Source organism: Gallinula chloropus, assembly GCF_964237585.1.
Source record: "Gallinula chloropus genome assembly, chromosome: 21".
Taxonomy (NCBI): domain Eukaryota; kingdom Metazoa; phylum Chordata; class Aves; order Gruiformes; family Rallidae; genus Gallinula; species Gallinula chloropus.
The window spans coordinates 9,178,793-9,198,342 of NC_140106.1; the positions used below are offsets into that span (position 1 = coordinate 9,178,793).

Here is a 19,550-nt window from a genome sequence, read left to right on the forward strand (position 1 = left end):
AGGTGTGCAATAACAACAGGAACTGTCACTGTGAACCAGGCTGGGCCCCTCCCTACTGTGACACTAAAGGCTACGGGGGAAGCGTGGACAGTGGCCCTCCCTATAACGGCAAGTAACCCCCAGGGAACTGGGAGCCACCAGCCTGTCCTGTGGCAACGGGTGCTGGGCTGGGTGCTGAGCACCCATTTGCTCTGGAGCAGTGGATTTTGTGGTGCTTGGGCTCTTTGGCAGTTCTCATTTGCAAACTGATGCTAGTTAGGGTTCTGGGCTCGAGGTGTTGCCCTTGGCTCTTCTGGCGTGTTGGGGAATCTGTAAAGAAACAGGGGTGGGGTTTGGAGGGTTCTTTGTGGGGGGTGGATTTGGAGGGCCCTTGGGGGATTTCTACCACTGTGGATCAAGATCCCCTTGGACTTCTCTGCAGCCAAGCTGGGAGAGTGATCTTGAAGACTCTCTTTTCATAACATAGTGTGATTTTGGGGGAAGTGTTTAGATGCTGTATTGATGCAGCAACAGCTGGGGGAATCACACAGAAGCCTTGAGTCATCAGACAAAAAAAGGAAAAGCTTCTCCCTTCTTCTTTTTGTACAGCCTGCAGTGGAGAAATTTGCTGCATATAAAAATGTGGAGATCATTAGGAACCTGAGTTCTTTGCCTCCAGCAAACAATGGGAGAAGGAGGAGGTTTAGGATCAGACCAAAGGGCAGAAATTCTGTTTTCCTCACTGTCAGATGAGCTCATAAGATCTTCTCAGTGATGTAGTAGAAGAAGAGTTAGGTATTGATCTAGTAATTCAATATGCTGTTACAGCCCTGGGTGTCACAGCATATACAGTTCTTCCATCTCTTACTAGGCCATCCCAGTGAAAAGATAACCAGAAGAGAAGAATATATTTGGGCATATATCTTGCAGCTTTATTAGATTATTTAGGTTTTTCTATGAAGAATGGAAAATAGTTGTAGCACCAGCTCTCCTGAATATTCACTGCTACAATGAGCCAAGTGGTGGGGACACCAGGTAATACTTTTTTTTTTTTCTTCTTCTCTGTTGTTTTGTCCCCATCAGACAAAGACACCTCACTGAGAAATGGGCTGCTGGTGTTTTTCTTCCTGGTCCTCCCACTCCTTATAGCTGCTGTCGTGGCATTTGTAAAGAGAGACAGGCTGAAGCGATGCTATAGAAGGTTAATGTCACGCTGCCATTCGTAAGTACAGTCGCTCTTTTACTGTCTCCTTTGCCCTGTAGTGCACAGAGCTTTGGTCACACAAACCTCTACCCAAGTACAGAGGTGTGTATTCCAGGCCAGGATGGCAGGTAAAGGCTCCTGCATGGAATCACAGAATCACCAGGTTGGAAAAGACCTTTAAGATCATCAAATCAAACTGTTCCCGTCCTGTGCTAAACCAGATCCCTGAGCACCTCATCTGCCCTTTTTTAAACACAGCCAGGGGGGTGACTCAGCCCCTCCCTGGGCAGCCTGTTCCAGGCCCCCACAACTCTTTTAGGGAAGAACTTTCCCCTCACATCTGCTCTGCCCCTGCCCTGGGGCAGCTTGAGCCCATTGCCCCTTGTCCCATCTCCTGTCCCCTGGCTGAAGAGACCATCGCCCACCTCTCTGCACCCTCCTGGCAGGGCAGGGGAGGTGGGGATAAGGTCTCCCCTCAGCCTCCTCTTCTCCAGGCTCAACACCCCCAGCTCCCTCAGCTGCTCCTCACTCAGAGGATTTGCCCTCCAGCCCCTTCCCCAGCCTGGTTGCCCTTCTCTGCACTCGCTCCAGGACCTCAATGTCCTCCTTATGGTGAGGATGTGTGTACCCTCCCCTGGGCAGTGATGGAAAAGATAAATTCATCTTAAATTGGGGGAGCAGAGTACTTTGGTTTCACCATTCTGCTTCTCTTGTGTGTGTTGGTGATGGGTGTTATATTTTTGGCTCCCATCTTTGGCATAAAATGGCAAAATAAACCCTGAAGAGGAAAAGGGTTCTGCTGTTTGTTAGACACATGGCAGGTAGGAGCTTCCTGACGTTGATAACATGCTGAGGTACAAAGTCTGAGTGTACCATCCACCTGAGGGATGGGAAGTGCTCACATTCATAGCCTGTGTAGTCCTTCTGCCAAGATCCTGTGCTCACACCTCACTTGGGTTTCAGGTCTCCACCTCCTCGAACAGAAGCAGAACCCAGAGGCTACCACCAGAGAGGCTTCTCCCACGGCGTGCCCTACGCTCCAAGAGGTGCACCCATGGTAGGAATGATCTGCTCTTCATTAGCTATCATCTGTTACTCTAAAGTAACAGCTGAAGGTGGCTTATGTACTTCTTTTTGCCCTAATAGAACCTTCAAAGCTGCTTTGCTTTTTGGCAAAAAAAGGAAACAGGCTTCCTCTTTGCCTGTTTCCTAAGGTGTGGGTGGGGAACTGCCCAGTTTCTCACCATTTATGCTGTTTTATGGGCTGTGCTTGGCTTGGCAAGTGCTTTACCTTCTCTTCTCCCCCCTTTCATTTATTCTGCAAAGGGAATCCATGCAAGAAGAGCATCCCTTGCCAGTTGCAGACCAGTTCTCTCCCTGGATGCAGTAACTACCCAAAGCAGCTTGCAGAACAAACCATGAGCAGCCTGAGTTTCCAAAACACTGTACTCTTCAGGCTGGTGTGGCTTCTTTCTCCTGAGTTTCTCAGAAGGAAAGAGCAACTCTGACACTTCCAGATTTACAGAATCACAAGGTTGGAAAAGACCTTTAAGATCATCAAGTCCAAACGTTCCCACCCTATGCTAAACCAGATCCCGAAGTACCTCATCTACCCTTTCTTTAAACACATCCAGGGCAGGTCACTCAAAAATTTGAGTTAGTTAAGTGAGATTTAAGACCACTTGCAAATAAAAACTTACAGGATTTGCCCTCCACTTACAAGTTTTTATTTGCAAGTGGTCTTAAATCTCACTTAACTAAGGAAATGGGGATTTCAGTTCCCTAAGCACAGACTTGTACAACGTTCTCATTATGCTTTCTTCCTAGGATATGGAACCCAACACCTTTCCTGTTCCATCTTACCCACTGAACCAGCACCCTCAGCAGGCTTACCACCAGTCTTACTACCCGTCTCCACAATACCAGGCACCGCAGAAGCTGCCAACAAGGTCAGTAGAGTTACAGCAAATAAGTATTGGCAGTTCTGCTGATGTATATAGATTGCCATTGCCCTCACCTCAGTGAGAATTAAGGTGTGAGCAGGACCTTGTCTTGCAAGCAGGTTCCACTCTGTGTCACGCTGTGGAACTGGAGTGCTGTTACCTGTAGTGGTGGTTTCGTTACAGCTCCGTTCTGATTAACTTGTCTCAGATGCTTTTCTGGGGCCAGATCAGCCCTGCACACAGGTGAATAAAATGCTTCTCAGAATAGGCAGCTTGAAAAGAAATTACTCAAAAAATCTGTTACTTTGCTGATCTGTGAATGTTATTGCCAAGTTCACAGAATCACAAGGTTGGAAAAGACCCTTAAGATCATCAAGTCCAACTGTTCCCGTCCTGTGCTAAACCACATCCCTGAGCACCTCATCTGCCCTTTTTTAAACACATCCAGGGAAGGTGACTCAGCCCCTCCCTGGGCAGCCTGTTCCAGGCCCTGACAACTCTTTTAGGGAAGAACTTTCCCCTCCCATCTGCTCTGCCCCTGCCCTGGGGCAGCTTGAGCCCATTGCCCCTTGTCCCATCTCCTGTCCCCTGGCTGAAGAGACCATCGCCCACCTCTCTGCACCCTCCTGGCAGGGCAGGGGAGGTGGGGAGAAGGTCTCCCCTCAGCCTCCTCTTCTCCAGGCTGAACACCCCCAGCTCCCTCAGCTGCTCCTCAGAGGATTTGCCCTCCAGCCCCTTCCCCAGCCTGGTTGCCCTTCTCTGGACTTGCTCCAGGACCTCAATGTCCTTCTGATGGTGAGGAGCCCAGAACTGGACCCAGCACTCGAGCTGCAGCCTCACCAGCGCCTAGTCCAGGGGCACAATCCCCTCCCCAGACCTACTGGCCACACTATTTCTGACACAAGCCAGGATGCCATTGGCCTTCCTGGCCTCCTGGGCACACTGCTGGCTCATGTTCAGTTGCAGTCACCCAACACTCCCAGGTCCTTCTCTGCCTGACAGCTCTCCAGCCAGTCTCCCCAAGCCTGTAGCGCTGCAGGGGGTTGTTGTGTCCCATGTGCAGGACTCTGCCCTTGGCCTTGTTAAACAGGACACAAGTTACAGGATCGTTTCTCATTAACTTTGAACAGGTTTTCCTTTCTTTTGGGTTTGACTTTTTAGTCCTGCTCCTGAGGTGGAATCCCTCTGCCACAACGTGTGTGTCTGGAGAGCGCAGGGTGTCAAGAGGGAACACTTCAAAGCAGCTCGTGTTGGGGGGGGAAATTTGGGGGGGGTCTGTAGCCTGTTTGGGGGAAAGAGGTGTTGTTAGCGAGGGGAGGATGGCAGGAGGTGATCAGCAGAGTCTGGCCATTGATGGGAGCCTTTGGGGAAGGAGCAGAGGTGGGGAGAAGCAAAGAGTGGAGGGTGTCTCCACAGCGCCAGGCGAGGGCAGAGCGATGCGGGTCCTGGATCTGGTCACCTGGACTGATGATTTCTCTGTCCCCTTGTAGGCCACCACCTCCTCAACAGAGATGCACACCTCAGGGACCTCCTCCATCCCAGCAAAAACTCTTACCTCAGGGACAGTATTTCCCTTCTCGACCGGCGCCTTTGCCTCCCAAATAGCTTTTGGCTTCTTTGGGCTCTTCCCACGAGCAGACCTGTTCGCTGAGAGCTGAAACTGCAGTTACCCTTCTTGCATCGAGCGGCCCACAGCAATCCCAGACAGCCTTCCTTCTCCAGCCCAGGAACAAGGTTCAAACAAGGAATGTAAAACTCCAAACTAAATACCTCTACCAAAGCTACATCTGAGACCATCAAACCCGTTTCAGCTCTGAGTATTGTGGCTTTGGGAACCGTGGCAGCGCTGGGAGCGGAGCAGCCCACAGCTAAATCCTTTTAAACCTACAGCACTTGGGAGTTGCTTTTGGTTTCCCACCCCAATAATAGGGAATTACCCAATTTATTGTCATCTTCCCCAAAACCTACAGCAAGGAGTCGAAGTGACCTCTTCCAAAGTGTGGAAATCAGGCCAGTTGATTCCAGAGTAGTTTATGTGGAGTGGGAAACGTTACCCCTTCCCACCTCAACGGCACAGGTGAAGCCATGCAGCAGTGTGCTTGATCAGAGGAAGATAAATGTGCTGTAAACATGTTCATGCATGTTCTCTGTGTGTGTTGATGTGTAGTGATGCACTTAAAATTCTTACCTTCATGCTGACTGACACTAAGCCGTTGCTAGACAGAGTTTAATGGCTTTTCAATTAGTGAGTTGCTAAATGAGGATCCTGTACTAATGTCCACTAATCTCAATGGGTACGAGAGACACACAGCTATATTTTGGGTTTTAAGAACATTGGGGGTGCCCTCAGCTCGCTCTCTGGGTCTGGAGACTGTGCAGGAATCCCTGCAGAAGGAGTGAAAAAGGGGTTCTGCTGCTTGGAGCAGTGTAAACAGGAACCAGTTGGCCAGTGCAGCCCTTTGGCCTAACCCTCAGCCCTCTTTAGTGTCAGTCAGGATGCTTACAGGCTAACCTGTGCCAGATGGGACTGCCAGCCCTGCCCTTGCTTGGAGTTAATCTCTCTCTGCAAAGGAGCACTGGGGAGCTGGTGGTGATGGGGACCTGGCACTCAGGAGGCAGTGGTGGGGACCTGGTGCTCAGGGACTGGCAGTTGAGGGGGGGACCTGGTGATCAGGATGTGGTGGTGGAGACCTGGCATTCAGGGGCTGGCAGTTGGGGAGGACCTGGCACTTGGGGGCTGGCAGTGGCAGGGACCTGGTGATCAGGATGCAGTTGTGGGGGGCTGGCAGTTGTGGGGGGCTGGCAGCTGGGGGGACCTGGCACTTGGAGGCTGGCAGTGGCAGGGACCTGGTGATCAGGATGCAGTTGTGGGGGGCTGGCAGTTGTGGGGGGCTGGCAGTTGTGGGGGGCTGGCAGTTGTGGGGGGCTGGCAGTTGGGGGGACCTGGCACTTGGGGCTGGAGGGGACCTGGTGCTCAGGCTGCAGTTGTGCTGTGGGTAGGAGCTGGATGCTGGGGGGGGTCACAAACAGGAGCCTGTTGCACAGACTTGCTGAGAAGTGAAACGAGGAGTGAAGAGAGTGCTTGGCTTCCTCCCCGTGCTCTTGCCACCAAGTGCAAACTCACTTGGTGAAATCCCCTGTAATATTGCCAAAAAAAAGAGACACTATTTTCCTCTGTAAATACACATATAAATATATATATATAGTGTTTGCATTCGCAGTATTACAATACTTGAACTCCTGTGACTTCCTGTAAACTTAGACTGAGATTTATAACACTATTAGAATAACATAAAACATCACCTAGAATATCATCAGATGGGGAGGGGGGCTTTTTTTTGGGGGGGTGGGTGGTTCTGTTTGTTCCAAGATAATCTCTTCCTAATCCTTGGTCGTGTTCTGCTGGCTTGGGGCTGGCTGTAACCACTCGCTCTGCAGAGGGAGGAATCCAGGGAATGAAGTCATCTGAAAGGGGGGGGGGTACTTGATTGTATCTGAAGCTGTACGTGTGAACTCAAACTATGCTGAAAAATGGTGCCTTTTAATCGATAAAAAGAGTTTTTATACTTCCACTAAGTGGCGATGCTGGGCAGCGGGGGCCTGTGGGGAAGGAGGGAGCTGGGCTTTGACCCGTGTTGGGACCTGAAGATGACTACTGACTTTTTTTTCCTTTTTCAAAGCCTCTGCTTATCCCAGCCCCCCCCCGAGGAGAGCTGGAGAAAGCAGAGGCCACATCCCCGTCCCAAACACGTTCTCAAACCTTTCCTGTGCTCTGGCAGGACCCATCCCCGCTGCGCCCCGGTGCCGGCGGGGGGGCTGCTGAAAGGGCTTGTTACCGACCCTCTTTGTAAAGAAACCAGACGAGCAATAAAGATGCCGGTTTTGTACGAAGCTGTTTGTTTTCCTCTGTCTCTGCTTTCTCGGCTGGGGCGGGGCCGGACCGCACCCGCGGAACCGGCGCGGTGGGGCGGTTACTGGTGCGCTGGGGCGGATACTGGTGCGCTGGGGCGGTTACTGGTGCGATGGGGCCGGGCTGGGTGATGCCGCTGCTGCTGCTGCGTGAGTACGGGTCGGGTCCCCCCCAGACCCCCCTGCTGTCCGTTCCCCCCCCCACCATCACCATCACCTCCCGCTGTCCCCTCACCCTGCCCAGTCGCCGGACAGGGGCGGGGTGGGGACGCTGCTGGTCTCTGTCCCCTCCCCAGACTGGCAGGCGCTGTCCCAGGTTACGGTCCCGCTCCAGCTGCCCACCAACGCGATGGGAGAAGCGGTACGGGGACAGGGAGGAGTAGGGGGATATGGGGTGGGGTGTGGGGGGGCTGGAGGGCCCCCCTCAGGGACCGGGCTGCTCCTTGAGGCAGCACTGAGCTCTTGGGGTACGTGCACCACTGAGCACCGCGCTGGGTGCCTGTATCTCCCTCAGAGCATCCTCTAACCCTCCCTTTCTCTGCTCTTCCTCACACACAAGGACACGGTGTCCTACGTGCTCAGCATAGAGGGGAGGTCCTACACCATCCGCCTGCAGCAGCAGTAAGTCAGCCCCTGGTTCCCAGTGGGTGCTGGTCCATGGGCTCTGTCCCCAGCACGGGATGGTGCTGGGCTGTGTGGGGTGATTCCCAGTGTGTGTGTGTGCCACAAGCCTGAGGAGTGCCAGGGGCTGGAGGGGGTTTGGGGATGAGGGTAGCAGCAGGTTCTAGATCTGCCCTTGTGACAGGACCTGGAGTGAGCTCAAGGTACTGGGTAAGAGATGCTGTTTTCAGTGTTTCTATTCCCACCCTTCTTTTGCAGTGTCTTTTTATCAGATGAGTTCAAGGTTTATGTGTCCAACGAGGAGGGATCTGGCTTCTCTAGTCTGCCCCATGTTAAGGCAAGCTGGGATTGCTTTGGGGTTTGTTGCATGGTCGCTGCTGCCCAGTGTGGGCAGTTCTGCAGGGAATTGCCTCACAGCCATGGGAGGGGATCCTTGTCCTGTCGTGATGTAGGAAGGCTGCCACTACCAGGGGTACATCGATGGCTTCCCCAGCTCAGCAGTGACCCTCAGCACCTGCTCAGGGCTCAGGTAATGAACTGCCACCCGTTGGTGCTGTGGGGAGCTCAGGGATGCTCCGGTAGCCTTGCTAGAAGGTGGCTGGGGATGAGGATGGAGATGGAGATGGGGATTGGGATGGGAATGAGGATGGGGATGAGGATGGCCCTCAGCACATGTTCAGGGCTCAGGTAATGAACTGTCACCCGTTGGTGCCATGGGGAGCTCAGGGATGCTCCAGCAGCCTTGCTAGAAGGTGGCTGGGGATGAGGATGGAGATGGGGATGGGGATTGGGATGGGAATGAGGATGGGGATGAGGATGGCCCTCAACACCTGCTCGGGGCTCAGGTAATGAACTGTCACCCGTTGGTGCTGTGGGGAGCTCAAGGATTCTCTGGTAGCCTTGCTAGAAGGTGGCTGGGGATGAGGATGGAGATAGGGCTGGGGCTGGGGATGGGGATGAGGATTGGGATGGGAATGAGGATGGCCCTCAGCACCTGCTCGGGGCTCAGGTAATGAACTGCCACCCGTTGGTGCTGTGGGGAGCTCAGGGATGCTCCAGCAGCCTTGCTAGAAGGTGGCTGGGGATGAGGATGGAGATGGGGATTGGGGATAAGGACGGGGCAGCCTCCCTGATGCAGCTGCCAGTGTCCAGTGCTGTCACCTTGGCAGGGGCCTGCTGCAGTTTGAGGACGTCAGCTACGGGATCGAGCCCCTGGGTTATTCTCCTGCCTTCAAGCACTTTGTGTATCGAGTGAGTGAGGGGAACACAGCGGGTCCCCTGGGGACCAGCAGCCCCCCAGGCGCGGCGGCAGTGCAGGAGACACTGGGCAGAGCAGGGGGAGATGGTGAGGTGAGTGTGTGTCTGCTCTGGCTGTGGTGTGATGTCCCTGTTGGGCAAGGGGTGGGGGGTCTGATGCTGCAGGAAGCTTTGCTGGTGGCACCTGGGTGGGCAGAGTTGGGAGGGGGGACGACAAGGGGGTGTTTTTAGGAGGGCTGATGCTTGTGGTGTGGTGTCACCCAGAGTGTGACTCATCTGGTGAGTGACCTGAAGCCCTCAGCAGGCTCTGGAAACAGTCAGACAGCTTCTGATTGAAGGGGTTTTTTGGAGTCACCATGGAAGTAGGACTTGGGAATGGACACCTGAGTTGTGTATCACCCTGTGGGAATGATGTGGCTACAGGAAGTGTTGGAGACCCTTTTCTTTTCCAGCCCCTCCCAGCTGCAGCACGAGCTCCCAAGCACCTCCACGTGTACGTGGTTTTGGACAAGCCCCTGGTAAGTCCATGCCAGTCTCCTTGGCTTTGCCCAGCTCCTGGGAGTGTCGTTTCCCAGCTTCCACCTGTGCTTTCCCTTTGGAAAAGTCGTGGGTGCTGTGGATTTAGTGGGAAAGGGAGGTTTTCAGAAGGAGAACTGGTAGCTGTGGCCTTTGTGGAGTTGGATGTGGGGAATCATTGCGGTGGTTCGACCTTGTTCCACTTGGGAGGGAGAAGCTTTCTCTGCTCTTACGCCCTCTCGTGTCACTTCTCAGTACCACTACATGGGTTCAGACGCGGATGCTGCCACGCAGAAGATCATCCAGGTCTTCAGTTTAGTCAATAACGTAAGTTTGAAATCAGGTTTGGGTTGCAGTTAGATCGTAGAACCCCAGCCTGGGCTGGGTTGGGAGGGACCCCAAGGGTCACAGAGCTCCAACCCCCCTGCCACAGGCAGGGACACCAACCTCCAGGCCTGGAGCTACACAAGGCTGCCCAGGGCCCCAGCCAACCTGGTCTTGAACACCCCCAGGGATGGGGCACCCACCCCCTCTCTGGGCAGCCTGTTCCAGCCCCTCACCACTCTCTCTGTAAAAAACTTCCCCCTAATATCTCATCTCCCCCTTCCCTCCTTCAGCTTCACTCCATCCCCCTTGTCCTGCCAGTCTCTGCCCTTTAACAAGCTCTGTGACCCTTGGGGTCCCTTCCAACCCCAACCAGTCTGGGATTCCATGAAATCCTGCTCGGAAGCAGAGGTAGGTGAGCAGCAGTTTCCTCTGCCACACTTCCAGGTGTTTAACCCGCTCAATGTAACCGTTGTGCTGGCCTCCCTGGAGCTCTGGATGAAGGAGAATAAAATACCCACAGCAGGGGGGACAGGGGACCTTCTCCAGCGATTCCTGCAGTGGAAACGCTCACATCTCGCCCGGCGGCCGCACGACATCGCTCTCCTCTTGGTGTAAGGCAAAGGCTCCCTCACTCCTTAGAGGTTACGTGGTAAGACAGCAGTTAAACCCACGTTGGCTGGACCAGAGGGATTCCACACAGAAATGTTGGGTGATTTGTGGGGTTTTTTTTTAAGAAAGAAACATAATTCTTCCATATTTCCTAATTCCTTCAGGTTCTGGAAGTGTTTGTCCCCAGGCACACCTTCTAGGTGGCCCATCAGTGGTGATGTAGTGTGGGTGATTGTGCCAATGGGCGCTGGCAAGGGGATGGATGAGGAACCAGTCCCTGCCTGGCAGTGGCACCGGTTGCCATGCAGACCTGGCCACAGCTCCCCTGGGCTGGTGGGGACATGGAGAAGCTGAGGGGGACTCATCAGACCCGGGATCCCCCCACACACACACACTTACCCACAGTGCCAGCGCATCCCAGGCTGGGTGGGCAGTGAGCTCTGCGTGTTTCAGGTACAGGGACACATCTCCCCTGGGCTGGTGGGGACATGGAGAGGCTGAGGGGGACTCATCAGACCCGGGATCCCCCCCCCACTTACCCACAGTGCCAGGGCACCCCAGGCTGGGTGGGCAGTGAGCTCTGTGTGTTTCAGGTACAGGGACCGAGCTGCAGACGTGGGCGCGACGGCTCCGGGAAAGACCTGTCAGAGAGACGGTGCCGGCGCGGTGGCCGTGGTACGGTGCTGCCTGTCCCCACCTGCCCCCCTGCCCCTGACACCACAGGCCCCAGGGACGGGTGGGAGCACCCACAGGTAGAGCTGCCAGGCAGGGAAAGCGCTGCCACAGCAGCCTTGCTCCCTCCTCCTCCTCCTCCTCCCTCCCTCCCCCTCCCAGTACCAAGAGACCACGACGCTGGAGTCCTTCTCCATCCTCCTGGCTCAGCTGCTGGGACACAGCCTGGGCATGAGCAATGATGAGTCCCGGGACTGCCGCTGCACCAGGCGTGTCTGCATCATGAACCCAGAGGCGCTGTGAGTTAGCCAGGTCCCATCCTGGCCAGGGAGACAGGGTGGGTGGGCTGGGTGCGTTTGGGGGGAGCGGGGTCCCTGGCAGCAGCACCCATCGGGCTTGTATGGCTGCGTGTTGCCTGCTGCCCAGCTGAGCCAGAAATAACTGCTTTGATTCCTCAAAGAAAGGGGAAAAAAAGAGAAATTAGGGGTTTTCTACCGAATTTGGAAAGCTAGTCCTTTTCTCCCCAGCCATACAGTGCCTCTGGATGCTTCTCAGGCTCAGTAATGCCCTCTGAACCCAGGTTTGGTGAGGGAGGAGAAAGATGCTCCAGGGACCGTTGCGCCCACACGAGCCTGTGAGACTGGGACAGCATCATCAGCGGTAGGTGCATCGACACAGCAGTGGAGGATTGTTTCCTTCCAGGCATGTCGGTGGGGCCAAGGCCTTCAGCAGCTGCAGCCTTGGGGATTTTGAAAGCTTCCTGAAGCAAGGAGGAGGCGAGTGCCTGTTCAAGGGGCCCCGCTGGACCGGGCTGTCCTACCGCAGAGCCGCCGGCTGCGGCAACGGCGTGGTGGAGCCCGGCGAGCAGTGCGACTGTGGGGCAGCCAAGGTGGGTGCCCTGGGGATTATAGCTCAGTCTGAAGGTCTGTACTCTTCATTACATGTAGGATAAGGAACCATTGAGGCTAAGGGGCTGCAGGGAGCAGCCCAAGATGGGTTATATTGGGTCCTGGGTCGTTTCTATGAGGGTGTTGATCCGGTGGGAGTTTTGCTCACTGTCTTCTGTGGGGGTTTGGAGGGTGTGTGGGGGGGGAAAATGAGAGCCTGTGAGAGAAAAAATCTCCAGGAGAACAAAGCAGCAGCCTAATGTGGCTTTGCCATGTGTGCCCAGGCATGCTCGAAGGATAAATGCTGCACTAGAGACTGTCGGCTTAAGCCAGGGGTGAAGTGTTCCTCTGGATTATGCTGCAGGGAATGCCAGGTAAGGTGTGTTTTTATCCTCATTGCAAGGCTCTTTTTGAAGAAAGGGCGTGTTCCCCTGCTGAAGGAGGGGGACAGACCCTCTGTGGTGCCATGGGAGGTTTCTGGGTTGGGGTTTCCAGCTCAGCCGTGCCCCAAAAGCCCCAGGAGGATCCTTTGTCGGGGTGGGAGGGGGGGTTGGAGGAAGGTGTCTCAGGCAGCATCACTGCCTGGTGACCTTGGAGGTGGTCTCAAGGGATGGGCACAAGTCTTGGGAAGGACTGGGTGGGCCAGGCAGGGGAGGGGAGCATGCTGGTGGTGCAGAGGGGTGGCAAAGAAGGGTCCTTCCTCCTCCTCTGCCAGTTCAAGCAGAAGCACTCGCAGTGCCGCCCCGCCGCCGACCCGCAGTGTGACCTGGCCGAGTTCTGCAACGGGACATCAGCCTCCTGCCCCCCTGACCTGTACGTGCAGGACGGGCAGGACTGTGAGCAGGGCACCGGCTACTGCTACAAGGGACGGTGCCAGTCCCCAGACCTGCAGTGCCAGCGGCTCTACGGGCCAGGTAGAGCCCTCACGATGCTCCCTCAAGTCTGGGCTCGCTCGCTGCCTTCAGGCTGGTCTTGCTGTGTCCTTCTGGCCTGGTTTGGGTCTTATTAACCTGTTTTCAGAGTGATTGGATGCTGTAGGATGTCCCTTTGTGTTCTTTTAAATGGAAGTAAGCTTTCTTGCTGAACTCCTAGGCTCAAGAAATGCCCCTGTGGCTTGTTACGAGGAGCTCAACAGCCAGAGGGACAGATTTGGACACTGCGGGTTCCATCCCAGACAAGGCTACAAGTCCTGTGCTTGGAGGTAATGGAAGGGCACCTAAACCCATGTGTTTAATCAGGACTCCACAGGTGAGGAAAAGCCTCGAGACTCTGGTCAATAGGAAGAGTCACAGAATCACACAGTGGGTAAGGTTGGAAGGGACCTTCAGGGGCCACCTAGTCCCACCCTGTGGTCATAGAATCCCAGACTGGTCTGGGTTGGAAGGGACCCCAAGGATCACAGAGCTCCAACCCCCCTGCCACAGGCAGGGCCACCAACCTCCAGGCCTGGAGCTACACAAGGTTGCCCAGGGCCCCATCCAACCTGGCCTTGAGCACCCCCAGGGTTGATGGAGAGCATCTCAGGGCTGCTCTCTAGTTCCTTGTGCGCTCTCCACACCGGTAGCACTGGGTGTCCCTTACCCCACAGCTCACCTCTTGGGCTTCCCAGTCCCACTTAGGTGGGTTTGTGCTGCGCTGTTTCGTGTTTCCAGGTAGAGATGTGTCCTACACAAACTGCTTTTTACAGGAATCTCAGATGTGGGAAGCTAATCTGCACCTACCCCTCCAGCACTCCCTTCCCATCAGACGCCGCCGCCGCGTACGCCCGTGTCCGCAAGCACCTCTGCGTATCTTTGCACTACCTGAACGCACCAGCAAGGCTGGACCCTCTCCTGGTGCCACCAGGTACAAAGTGTGGCTCTGGAAAGGTGAGGAAACCTTTTGAGAGTTGCCTAAAATGCTGGGTATGAATCGTAAAGCTTCGTTTTAGAAAGACTTGCTCCTTGGTAAGCATAAGGGAGCCTGATACTGATGTTACCTGGAGGCAAACAGGGTGTGAGAGGCTCTGCAAGGTGTGAGCACTGGACATAACCCAACCCTGGGGTAGAAATTGGAGCTTTTATTAAATCACCCACGTTGTTTCTTTATAACCCAACCCTGGGGTAGAAACTGGAGCTTTTATTAAAGCACCCACGTTGTTTCTTTAGAAATAGCTGCTTTTCCCTGGTGGGAGGTAAGGTTGATGTGCTGAGAGCTGAGCAGTGCTGGACTGGAACTGTTGTGGGTTTTTTTTTCCTTAGGTGTGTATAAACCACACTTGTCACCCACTTTCTGTCCTTGGATACGACTGTGACAGCCAAGTGAAGTGCCACGGCCACGGGGTAAGTCAGGGCACGTGGTGCTGGGGGGGCTTTGCTGTAAATCAGTCCTGGTTAATACCTTCATCAGTCACCTGGATGAGGGAACAGCATCCACCCTCAGCAAGTACCTGATGATACAGAGCTGGGAGGAGTGGGTGACAGGCAGGACACTGCGCTGCCATCCAGAGAGACCTGGACAGGCTGGAGAGCTGGGCAGGGAGAAACCAGATGAGGATCAACAAAAGCAAGTGGAGAGTCTGGCACCTGGGGAGGAATAACTGCTGGAATCAGTACAGGCTGGGGGTGACCTGCTGGAGAGGAGCTCTGTGGAGAAGGACCTGGGGGTGCTGGTGGGTGACAGGGTGGCCATGAGCCAGCAGTGTGCCCTGGGGGCTGAGAGAGACAATGGGATCCTGGGGGCATCAGGAGGAGTGTGGGCAGCAGGTGACAGGAGGGGATCCTCCCCCTCTGCTCTGCCCTGGTCAGGCCCCACCTGGAGTGTTGTGGCCAGTTCTGGGCTCCCTGGGATCAAACAGACAGGGATCTCCTGGAGAGAGTCCAGAGGAGGGACACAAAGATGATGAAGGGGCTGGAGCATCTCCCCTGTGAGGAAAGGCTGAGTGAGCTGGGGCTGTTCAGCCTGGAGAGAAGAAGACTAAGGGGGGACCTTATTAATGATTATAAATATCTGAAGTGTGGGATGCAGGGGGAAATGGGCAGCCCCTTTCCAGTGTCTGTGGGGACAGGACAAGGGGCAATGGCTGCAAGTTGGAGCACAGGGAGTTCCACACCATGAGGTGCTCGGGGATCTGGTTGAGCACAGGATGGGAACGGTCGGACTTGATGATCTTAAAGGTCTTTTCCAACCCTTGTGATTCTCTAAACGTGCCACCCTTGCCCCTGGATGTCCAGGTGTGCAATAACAGGGGGCAGTGCCACTGCCACGCCGGCTGGCAGCCCCCCAACTGCCTCAGGAAGGGACCCCGCCTCGGGGGAGGCATTGACAGCGGCTTCCAGCACGTGGATGATGGTCAGTACACACAGAGGAGGTGGGGACGGGCGCTGGGCTGGGGTCCCTGGCGTGGGCAGGGCGAGTGTCAGCCCCACAGCCCTGCCCATCTCCTGCCAGGCCTCTTGCTGCAGCGGGTGCTGGAGGATGCGGCGCTGGTCGGGCCGATGCTGGGCTCCTGCCTCCTCCTGCTCATCCTGGCTGGAGCTGCCTGCTTGGTGCTGTGGGGACGGGGCTGGTGCTGCAGGAGGCAGCCCCACAGCACCAAGAGGTGAGTGAGTGGGGCTGTCCCTGCCAAGGAGCCCAGGGTGAGGGGGACACATGGGAGGGGGGGTGGGGGATGGTGATTTTGGGGAGAGGCTGAGGGGATCTGCAGGTGGAGGTGATTCCCTTGGGATTGTGGGGTGATTCCAGGGGGGGGATGTCCAGAGATTACCCAGGTTGGGGTGGTACCAGAACCAGGCTGGGGCTGAGGCACCGCTCCATGTCCCTGCACAGCTCCATCGAGGAAGGAAGCGACTGCTCAGACCTGGAGCAGGACCCAGAGGAGGACTCGCAGCTGGAGGGGAAGCAGGGGCAGTAATAAAGCTGTTGGCTAGAGCTGTGTGTCTGCCTGTCAGTGGGGTGGTGAAAAATTACCTAGGGCAATCTTAGGACAGTTCCCTTGGCTGTGAAAACCCAGAGCCTTAAGGTGAGAGAGGCTGGGGAGGATTCAGGGCAGGTATGTCTTTCAGCACAAAGGCTGATGGCTCCTTTCAACAGCACAGTGATGGGACAGCTCCTTTCATCCCTACAGAATTGGACAGATGCTTCCAAAACTCGGGTTCTGAACAGTTCCTCTCAGCACCAAGGTGATGGGCTGCTCATTTTTCTCGAGCGTGTGGAGCCCAGAAATGTACCTAGGGAAGTATTAGGAGGGTCACCTGGCTGAGGAAAGCCCTGAGCCCCAGGGTCAGAGGGGCTGCTGGTGGGGTCCCTGGGGGGGTTTCAGGCCAGGTGTGTCTTTCAGTCCTGGCTGCTTTGGTTTGGGAGCTCTGGCTGGATGTTCGGCATGGTTGGAATTGGAGGCATTCCTGGCTTTTGCCTTGCATTTTTATTGCTTTTTCTTAGGTCTTTTTTTCTATGAAGTTTCACACTCTCTCCAATATTTCCTGTCCATATGTTAGTGAAGTGATGGGGATTTACACACCCGGCTGAATCATCACCAGAAACATTCTGCAGAGGATGTTTTCAGGGAGAATCCCTTTCCCCAGGCAGCATCCCACCCCTGACACACCCCTCGTGTCAGCAGAGCCACACCTGCTCCCCCAGCTGCTGTGAATCCTTCATCAGGCAGCATCCTCCCCTTTCCCAAGGGACTGTGGGAAGGGCAGTGGGTGGGACCTGGGGTATATGAGGCACCTGCCTGGGCTGGGGGAGCTCATTCTGCTTTGGGTCTCCTGTGGGAGGGTTGTGGTTTCCCTGCTGCAGTTGGAGTGGTGGGGGTGCTGCTCTCCTCCTGGTTCCTGCAGTTCAGGTAAGGGCTTTGCTAAGGGTTGTGCAGCTGGTGAGGTGGGACGTGCATCCCCCACGGGAGTGGGGGTTTGGCAGGAGCAGGAGGGTGAATTGGCATCTCCTGGGTGGTGGGTGCCACGCGCGGTGACAGCGAGCTCGTGCCTGGGAAACAAGCAGGTGGCCTGAGTGGCCTGTCCCTGTTGAGAGGGGCAGGGTGTAGAGCTTGGGGTGACCTGTGAGACGCTGACTGATGGTGCTGTTCTGTTTTCCTGCCTGTCTTTATCCCAGAGGCTGAAGAACAACGCGGCAGCTCCAGGAACATCCCGTGTGGCCTCCGGAGGGATGCGCTGTGTTCCTGGAGGATGGAGGGAGATGCCCAGCGGTCTGAGAGCCGAGCAGAGGGACCAGGGCCGGGGAGGGAGCAGGAGGAGGTGAGGAATGACTCGGTCCCGAACAGGATTACAGCCGAACTGAACAGTTTATTACACGAAGGGAGGCAGCAGCCGGCGCTGGGGGTGCCGGGAGGCTCCGCTCCGCCCAGGCGCTCGCTGGGCAGCTCCAGTCCCGGGCGATGTGTCTCCCCGGGACAGGCTCATCTCCTCCCCACGCTGCCCTCTTCCCCCATCTGCTGGAGGTTTTGGCTTCACCCGACCCGCTGGAGCGCGGCCAGGCGACCCCCCCAAGACACACCAACCCGATACCCCTTCCCCTGCCCCTCCCAGCCCGTGGCCACTCACACCCTGCAGGGCTGACACCCATCACTTCCTAACGACACCATCTCCACAGCCTTGGCTTAGGGTGTTGTTATGAAGTTTAACACTCTCTTCATTTCCCATCCACGTTTTAGTGAAGTTCTGGTTATTTACATCCCTGGTTCACTCATCAGTGTAAAGATTCAGCAGAGTGAGAATGTTTTCAGCCAGAATCCCTTTCTCCACTCAGCATCCCTTCTCTGATAACCAGCTCAGCTCAGCAGAGCCCCCCCTGCTCCTCCAGCTGCTTCTCATCCTTCTGCAGGCAGCATCCTGCCCTTTCCCAGGCTGCTGTGGGAAGGGCAGGGGGTGAGGCAGGGGGTATCTAAGGCACCTGCCTGGCCTCTGGCAGCTCCTTCTGCTTTGTGTCTCCTGCTGCAGTGTCCTGGTTTTCATTCTGCAGTTGAAGCATTGGAGTTGCTGCTGTCGTCTTGGTTCCTGCCCTTAAGGTAAGTGTTTCCCAACAGGCTGAGTGTGACCAGTGCCTGCCCAGTACTGACTGGAGCAGCTTTGCTCATGTGTGGTTGGTGTGTTTTGCTTTCCCTTCTCAGGGTCTCTTGAAGGCAGCTCAATCCTGTCTACTCAGCTGTTGGTGTTTTGCTTCTGGGTGCCCAGCATTTCCCCAGCTCTCCTGGCTTTGCACAGGATGGGCTGTTGGGGTTATTTCCCCAGCTTTGCTCTGTACACTGGGAGCTGTTGGGACTGGAGCCCAAGGCCACAAGGAGCTGGGCTGGCCAGAGGGGTCGGTGGGGTCAGGGGGTCGGCGGCTCTGGCTGTTCCCAGACTCAGGTCTGTCTGTCTCCTCTGCAGATGGGAAGCCAGGAAGGAAGAGGGATAATTCCAGGGGAGGCAACTCCAGCCAGCTGAGTTCCAGGGCTCACAGTGATCCTGCATCTCTCAGCGCAGCAGGAACCCCCAGCGCTGGCAGCCAGCACGTCTGTCTCTGGGACCAGCAGGTGAGTGGAACCCCACATCCCTCTGGAGAAGGGCAGGGGGAGTTGGGGTTGGGGTCCAGGTGCCCGGTGCTGCCTGCACAGTGTGGGTTTGTGTTCTGTGTGTCTCTGTTTCAGATGCTGAAGAACGAGGTGTCAACCACCAGCACATCCCAGTCAGCCCACGCAGGGGATGGTGTGTGTTTCCTTCCAGGACAGGGGAGGTTCCCCAGTGGCCTGAGAGCTGAGCTCTCTCCTGTGGTACCACTCTAAGGCACCTGCACTGTCCTGGTGCCATAAAGCTGCATCTCTGCCACAGGAGGCATTTTCATCACGTGAGGTTGTCACGTTCCTGCTGTTTGTCCTCCTGGGGCAGGAGCTGCCCTGCCTGGAGGTGTAGCTGTAGTAAAGAGGGGGCAGCACCACCTTACAGCACAGTGGTGATACATGGCTGTGCTACTCTGGAACGGGCTATACAGGCTTTCTCTGTTGAGAGCTGTCACTGAGTTCTTTTCCTTGTGTTTGGCAGGTGCTGGAGTGGTGTAAGGGCTACCTTGGAGCAGCAGCTCATCCCCATGGAGGACTCACTGCCAGTGCCATGGAAGTGCCGGTTGGAAGCAGGGAACTTGCCTCGCCCCATGGATTTGGGTTCTGCAGCTGCAGATCAGGAGTCCTGAGCTGGAGGCCAAAGGAAGAGGCCAATTTAACTGGCCAGTGGAGGATCAGAGGAAGGCTGGATGGCATCCACCCTCAGAGCATCACTGCCGGTATCAATGGGTGCAGTTCTGCACCCTCCAGGATCACTGTCACACTTGAGCCTGGCTGTCCTGTCACCCAGCCCCTCGACCGTCTGTCCTCCTGCTCGGAGTCTGAAGGTTTCACAGGGCAGAGGTGACACTGCAGAAGCGTCTGAGCCTGAGCTGGAACAACCCCTCTGCTTCTGGAACTTCAACCTCTGGAGTTCTGTGCAGCCCCCAATCACTGCTCACTCACCAGCGTCCTTGACTGGTTGGCTTCCTGGAAATGGGTTGATCTGGTGCTGTACTGCACCACAGCACTCTGTACTGGTTTGCACTGGTGTCTGAGACCTCGGCAGCGTTGCGTCCTCTTGGATTGTCGTGCCTAGTAGGGCTTTGCCT

The 19,550-nt window shown here is 55.7% G+C and overlaps 2 protein-coding genes across 2 annotated transcripts in view; both read left to right on the forward strand.

The window, feature by feature from the left end:
• LOC311199894 (disintegrin and metalloproteinase domain-containing protein 9-like) overlaps positions 1-4,791 on the forward strand; it is a 30,192-nt gene extending 25,401 nt beyond the window's left edge. The window contains exons 18-22 of the mRNA XM_084274033.1: positions 3-108; positions 1,063-1,201; positions 2,147-2,240; positions 3,011-3,132; positions 4,617-4,791. Of these exons, the coding sequence (XP_084130159.1) occupies positions 3-108; positions 1,063-1,201; positions 2,147-2,240; positions 3,011-3,132; positions 4,617-4,731 (576 nt within the window). The 3' untranslated portion in view covers positions 4,732-4,791. The remainder of the gene's footprint in view (positions 1-2; positions 109-1,062; positions 1,202-2,146; positions 2,241-3,010; positions 3,133-4,616) is intronic.
• A 2,357-nt stretch (positions 4,792-7,148) lies between these two features.
• Positions 7,149-18,957, forward strand: LOC311199776 (disintegrin and metalloproteinase domain-containing protein 18-like; the record flags this gene model as incomplete). Its single annotated transcript, XM_084273907.1, has 23 exons — positions 7,149-7,185; positions 7,332-7,396; positions 7,595-7,656; positions 7,915-7,993; positions 8,109-8,185; positions 8,826-8,907; positions 9,366-9,431; positions 9,685-9,756; positions 10,201-10,367; positions 10,959-11,040; positions 11,200-11,336; positions 11,740-11,926; positions 12,209-12,298; positions 12,640-12,838; positions 13,017-13,125; positions 13,612-13,792; positions 14,165-14,245; positions 15,137-15,254; positions 15,354-15,504; positions 16,745-16,749; positions 18,290-18,435; positions 18,550-18,607; positions 18,941-18,957. The coding sequence occupies 23 exons, from the start codon at positions 7,149-7,151 to the stop codon at positions 18,955-18,957; spliced, it is 2,268 nt and encodes a 755-aa protein (XP_084130033.1).
• Between the last annotated feature and the right edge of the window lie 593 nt (positions 18,958-19,550).